Source organism: Rasamsonia emersonii (genome assembly GCF_000968595.1).
Source record: "Rasamsonia emersonii CBS 393.64 chromosome Unknown ctg1118621762391, whole genome shotgun sequence".
In the NCBI taxonomy this organism is placed as follows: Eukaryota; Fungi; Ascomycota; class Eurotiomycetes; order Eurotiales; family Trichocomaceae; genus Rasamsonia; species Rasamsonia emersonii.
This window is the reverse complement of record NW_013562561.1, coordinates 1,111-7,140: the sequence shown is the minus strand read 5'-3', so window position 1 is coordinate 7,140 and position 6,030 is coordinate 1,111. Positions and strand designations below refer to the sequence as shown.

The 6,030-nt window shown below is 50.5% G+C and overlaps 3 protein-coding genes across 3 annotated transcripts; 2 read left to right on the top strand and 1 right to left on the bottom strand.

Moving 5' to 3' along the window:
* On the top strand, positions 1–2,209 carry T310_10119 (2-dehydropantoate 2-reductase; the record flags this gene model as incomplete). Its single annotated transcript, XM_013467449.1, has 2 exons — positions 1–485; positions 556–2,209. The coding sequence occupies 2 exons, from the start codon at positions 1–3 to the stop codon at positions 2,207–2,209; spliced, it is 2,139 nt and encodes a 712-aa protein (XP_013322903.1).
* Positions 2,210–3,157: 948 nt separating this feature from the next.
* On the top strand, positions 3,158–3,684 carry T310_10118 (uncharacterized protein; the record flags this gene model as incomplete). Its single annotated transcript, XM_013467448.1, has 2 exons — positions 3,158–3,189; positions 3,267–3,684. The coding sequence occupies 2 exons, from the start codon at positions 3,158–3,160 to the stop codon at positions 3,682–3,684; spliced, it is 450 nt and encodes a 149-aa protein (XP_013322902.1).
* A 433-nt stretch (positions 3,685–4,117) lies between these two features.
* On the bottom strand, positions 4,118–5,070 carry T310_10117 (Phosphoglycerate mutase family protein; the record flags this gene model as incomplete). The annotated part of the gene is made up of 4 exons (XM_013467447.1): positions 4,118–4,138; positions 4,200–4,422; positions 4,543–4,809; positions 4,892–5,070. The coding sequence occupies 4 exons, from the start codon at positions 5,068–5,070 to the stop codon at positions 4,118–4,120; spliced, it is 690 nt and encodes a 229-aa protein (XP_013322901.1).
* Positions 5,071–6,030: the final 960 nt, after the last annotated feature.

Here is a 6,030-nt window from a genome sequence, read left to right as displayed (position 1 = left end):
ATGCCTCTTTCTTCGTTTGTCATCAATCCGCTGATACCTTGTGTCACTGCAGTTGTTCGCACTCCCGAGGAAGCGGCCTCAAGAGAAAACGCTTACGACTATGTCATCCTCTGCGTGAAAGCGTTACCCGATGTTTATGACTTGGGGTCCGTCATCGAATCCGTCGTCACCCCTCAACATACATGTATCCTCGTCAACACCACAAACACAATCGGAGTGGAATCCCATCTGGAGCACCGGTTTCCCACCAATGTCGTTCTGTCTCTGGTTTCCAACGTCAATATCACGCAGATTGGCGCCAGCGAGTTTGAACACCAGGGGTCGTCGTCAGAAATCTGGGTCGGACCTGCCAGCAAGAATCCTTCCATCCCCGCAGCTATCCAGAATGATATGGCTTCGGCATTGGCCATCACCCTCAGTTCGGGCCAGGTAGATTGCAAAGTCTCGTCCAACATTAGGCAGGAGCAGTTTGAGCGCATGATAGGGTAGGGACCCTCGTTTTTCCTTGTCAACCTTAAACAAGACTGTTGGTCGGGCGCTCATTCTCTGTTACAGGCCTATTGCGTTCCATCCTGCTAGCGTCCTCTTCGAAACTCCAAACCACGCTCAGTTGCTGGAGAAGGTCGGTGTACGGCAGCTGGTATCGGATGTGATCGACGAACTCATCCAGCTGGCTACGTCGCAAGGCTGTTCGTTTCCGAGTGACTTTCGCGAGAAGACCATCCAAAAGATGATCGCCTCATCCGACACTCAGAGCACTATGTACCAAGATTTCATGGCCCGGAGACCGATGGAGGTCGAGACATATCTAGGATCTCCCATCAAACTAGGAGTGGAAAGCGGTGTGCGCCTTCCACGCATTGAAACATTATACGCCATGTTGCACCACGTCAACACGGTCAACCAAACCAAGCCGCAGTCAGCGCCTTCACCGCAACCATCGGTGGTGGTCTCTCAACCTCCACCTCCACGGACCTCTTCAGTGCCTCCTCCCCAGCGACCGATGGCGAATGGAATGCGTTCCAGTCGAACCTCATCAGGCATGGGAATGCCTCCCCCACCGCAGAGACGAGGGCCACCCCCTCCGGGTGGCCCCATGAGACCACCAAGTGGTCAACCTTCTCCGAACAGGATGCCCCGCGATACTTCCCTTGAGGATAACGGCCTGGAGGAATTCAGTCATCTTGTCGTTTATGATGACTTGCCCGACAGCACTCAGAATAGCAATGGCAGCACTCAGAACAGCAATGGCAACCATTCCTCAGACATGCCCAATGGCGGAGCTCCAACGGCCTCCGAACTTGCCCTTCGAGAGCGCGAGTTGCAACTCCGTCAGCGCGAGCTGCAGCTCCGTGAGCGAGAGATGAACATGAGGCGAGGCGGTCGGAGGGGCCCGCCTCCTCAGCCCTCCTTCGATGAAGACGACGAGGATGACTACTTCGATCCCATGGAATTCCGTCCTCCACCAGGCATCGATCCTGATAACATTGACATGATGAGTGTCACATCCCGCCGAAACAGAAAGACACCGAGCGCCAGCCAGCTGCGCAAAAACCCTGAGAGCGCGGGCTCAAGTTCGCGTCCTACCTCATCCTTTAGCCGATTATTCGGTGGAGGGAGAAAGAGCACGAGTTCCCGTTTGATCCAAGAGATCCCCACCATCCACGGTTCCCTTTTGGATGATCCCTTGATGGGCTATTCGTCCAATAGATATGGATCGGTGGACAGAAAGGAGATGCACATCGAGTCTAGGGCGAACTCCATGACCGCCAGCCGCATGGGTGATTATGGCCCTGGCCCGTACCCGCCCAGCAGGCGAACAAGCCAGTCGCCCGGAGGGCAATTCAGTCCCGGTGGACGTGGCATGGGCCGACCGGCTACAGCTCAAGATTCCTCATATGGGCCACCGCCGAACGGGATGCCGCAGGGCGGCCGTCCCTCTCCTCCCACGAATATGCGGGCCCCAGTTCCGAGACACCCTCCTGGGCATGGAAATGCGGTGGCACCGCAGCAAATGGAGCAACATCTAGGGGTGAGCAATTCATATCCAGCCAAGGGCTCCCCTAATTCAAGAAGTCTGACTGGTAGTGCGAGCGCCAGCGCGGAGAGTGGTGACAGCGGAGCGAGTGCCAATATCGATTCCGAGAACTCGGCTCATAGCAGTCAAATCAGCCTAGGGGCCCACCCAACTCCCATGTCTGTTCGTTAAGAGAAAAGTATCTAACCTAGTTACCGAATTTTATGCGTCATGACAACCCGGTCGCGTACAGATTTATATCTAGACTTGGAACCTCGATCGAGAATCCGGAGCACTCTTTTTTGGGGAGGGAAAATTTGGTGTTGTTGATGCGATGGTGTCATCGCCACGGATGAAACTCATCTTCCCGGCCCATGGCGCTATCTGTTTTCTTTTTCCTTTCAGCAAAAGATGTTTGCAGGCCACGACGGCCGTGCGTGACCTGTTGCATCCTTTTCGCTCGTGGTTTCAGATGATCTATATCTTTTTCTCTAATGAATGCCTGGGGAAAGGAAAGGGGAGTCGAAAACTAGGGCTCTGCTGCGTTGAACTACTTCTTCTTGTCATGCTTAGGGACATAGGGAACATATTCTTGCCGTTTGCTTTGGTGTGGGCTGGGCAGGTGGACTTTCTCTGCTTCTTCACGGTATATTGCTTTATTATTATTACTACTACTACTATTATTACGAGGTCAGCAAGGGTTTGCTGGCCATATAATCGCATCACGCTCACCATTACTGCACCTTCACCATCCGCCACATGAAAGTCCTCGTCTTTTTCTGTTCCTTTTTATTTGTACGACAGTTGGTATTCTGCATTACTGGCGCATTCTTTGTTCAACCCCCTATACGGTATTCCTTTCCTGTTTCTTCCTTGACTTTGGTTTGTGTCAGTGCCTTTTCTTTCCAGAAATCATCCATTCTTGTGATATTCTTGTTGGCTGGTCGATGCTGGTCGGCCCAGCTATATCTGTTTCTAATGGTTTGATCCCGGGCGTACGAAAAGAGCGGAGGATTCGATCTGTTAGGTTAATTGATTGACTCGACTGGGTTCGGATGGGCCTCTAATTCAATACAAAATTGCCGCACGTGGCCACTCGTGCCTGACTTGAGGTCGGAAAGTTCCTTCAACCCTGGCATAATGCGTAATTTGTTTTTCCTCCCGGGATGTATGTATGTACAGTACATAATAGAAGTCTCGAGGTCATGTCAGTTTATACAATGCACGTGACTCTGACGGATCTAATTAGTCCCCGCACTCTCGCCGATGTCAACAAAACCAACCACTCTTTAGAAGAATCGGTCCAGTTCAGAGAAACAAGAAACCATTCGTTCAAGATGCCACCATCTTCTCATCAGCATACCAATTCCCAGACGTTTTCCAGACCCTCTATTCTTCCGACGACGACGACGGCCGGCACCGCGGCCGCCTCATCCAGCATGTCGACCGCCAAAGCTCGCCAGTACGCCCATCTCCACTCCCAGCTCGCGCAGCTCAATGCCCACTTGGCGGACACGGAGAACCTGGTCCGCATGACCGCTGTCCAGGCTGGTGATATGCGTTTCTTGGGTGGGTACATTGGCGGTTTGTTCATGGGGGCGGCCAAGGTGTTGGGTGAGGAAGGTGTGAAAACAGACGGCAGCGAGGCAGCGACCAAGAAAGAATGATATTGCGGCTGATTGGCCAGACCATAATAGTTGGGTGGGGGGGGGGGGGGGAGGGGGGGAATGAAGCTATGGGATATATTTGGGATGATTAACCGCTAATGCTTGAATATCATGAATTTTTTGTTCAAGTGAGTAAGGCCTTTTTTGAGTACGTTTATATAATCGTGGCTATTTTTCTGACAGAAGTTTTAATTATTTGCAACAGAGGTGTTCCCCGAGTTGAGGACCGAAATGATGCCAGAGGGAAATAAGGCTTCATTCCTAGCTGAGATTGAATCGAACAGGCTACAATTGTGTGGCTAGATGTTCTATCAACACGACGATACCATTACGGAAAGGCGTCTTGCATGGTCACCGAGTCCAGCCGCTACGTTGATTGAAGCCGGTCTAGCTCTCCACAACAAAACCACCGCCCAGAATTATAGCTGGTTCCTCAATGTTGTGGTGTTCGTAGCTGGATGTTGTCAGCACTATTGGGAACCTTAAACGAGTTGAGCGCATACTGGAAGGCATACCTCAGCGTCCCAACACCGCCTGCTTCCAATATGAGAGCAGTCTCTGTGAGAGGTTTTCCAATCCAACGCATAGCAAAAGCCCTCAAAATGTGGCCATGCGCCACAATGACAATGTCGCCCTTTTGCGTTCTTATCGGCCGACTCTCCGAAGCACTTGCTGTGGTATTTCGCTCTGATTTCGGCGATGAGGGCGTCCAGCCTGCGACAGACATCTTCTGGTGATCTAGTTCAAATTGCAAATTGTGAGGATAGAGTGCCAGTTTCTTTGCAAATGGGAACATCGTCTAATTTTAAATGTCGCATATGTCATAAAAGCACAAGAACGTGTACAGGGTAAACTCACTCTCCGCCCGGACAACCATCCTTCCAAATATCCCATGGGACCTCTCCCTTCTGCTTTCTGAGTTCTCTGATCTGCTGGCTTGTTAAGCCTTCATAATCGCCATAATCCCATTCGCGGACTGCCTCTGTGACTTCAACTGTGGCTTCTGTTCGGATGGGTTCTTCGCTCTCCGGCTTCCGCGTTTCTTGCCACGGAAGTCTTTCTTTGCACCCGAGGCCAAGGAGCTCCAGGGTTTTTTTTTGTGCGCGCTTCCGCGGGGAGACATAACTATCCATTGCGTCCTGGTCAACCAATGGCATACAATGGCATAATAGGAAACACACATCAGTGCAACGGGCATGATACATACACATGAGCTATTCTTTTGGGTGCGATCAACCGATCGTCCCCGACGAGCGCTTTCCCAGTCGCCTTTACCCGCTTTTCTCCATTGGCAGTCAGGGGGATATCCGTAATGCCCGTGTGCCGGCCGTTGAGAGACCATTCGGTCTCTCCATGGCGGATGATAAAGCAGCGTGGAGTTGCCATTATTCCTCTGTATGCCCTGGGAGAGTCCTGAGTGGAGAGTATGAAGTCTAACTACGGTAATACTTGTAAAAAGAATTCCACTGTTTTGACCAGGGCGGTCTACCCTTCGTATCTTATGCTACAGTCGCGTTGTGTTCGTCGTAGTGGGGGTGCCAGTCTGGCTTAGGTACCAAGCTGACTAAGATCTGGAGAGTTTAAGGAACCCCGCGCCTGACGACGTGTTAGATATCCTATCACCACCGTCAGCACAAGTATATCTTCATTTATCCTTTTGATCATCATCTTCATCATCTTCGTCTTCATCTTTTACCTTAACTGCTTATCTTGAGAATAATGTTTTCTGTCTTGCCTTTATCGTTATACTATACAACGGGTTTAGTATGATGAAGTAAGCTGTTCTTACTTCTGTCATTTCTCTTGTTGTTCTATCGTTGTTCATATACGCTTATATTTTGTTTTTCTTTTTGCCTATCTCTCTTCTGGTGAGTTACTTGCGGAATATTCACATATTCCCATCTTAGTTTCAGATTAAGCGTTTCTGTTGTTGAGGCCAGATACTGCGTACCTGGGTAGGTAGCCCCTCTTTACTCCTCCGGTGCTATTATTGGTAACCTTAGGGACTTGGACGTTATCTAATCTAGATACAGATCGTTCCAATAGCAGATCCATCTATTTTCTTGGCACGCCACCATGCCAAGCATCTGCTTATGTCATGGCGATCCATCCCGGACCGGACTCGGAGGCAAAAAAAAATTTTTTTGATGAATCTCTCCACCACGACTCGACTCTTCTATCACAATTGATCTTCTTCCATCAACAAAGCAGCTGCCGGGCTAGCTCAATCGGTAGAGCGTGCGGCTCTTAAATGAGACCCACCGCAAGGCTGCGGGTTCGACCCCCGCGTTCGGCTGTTCCTAAAAATTGCCTTGCTTTCCTTTTTTTTTCTTATCTGATGTTCTG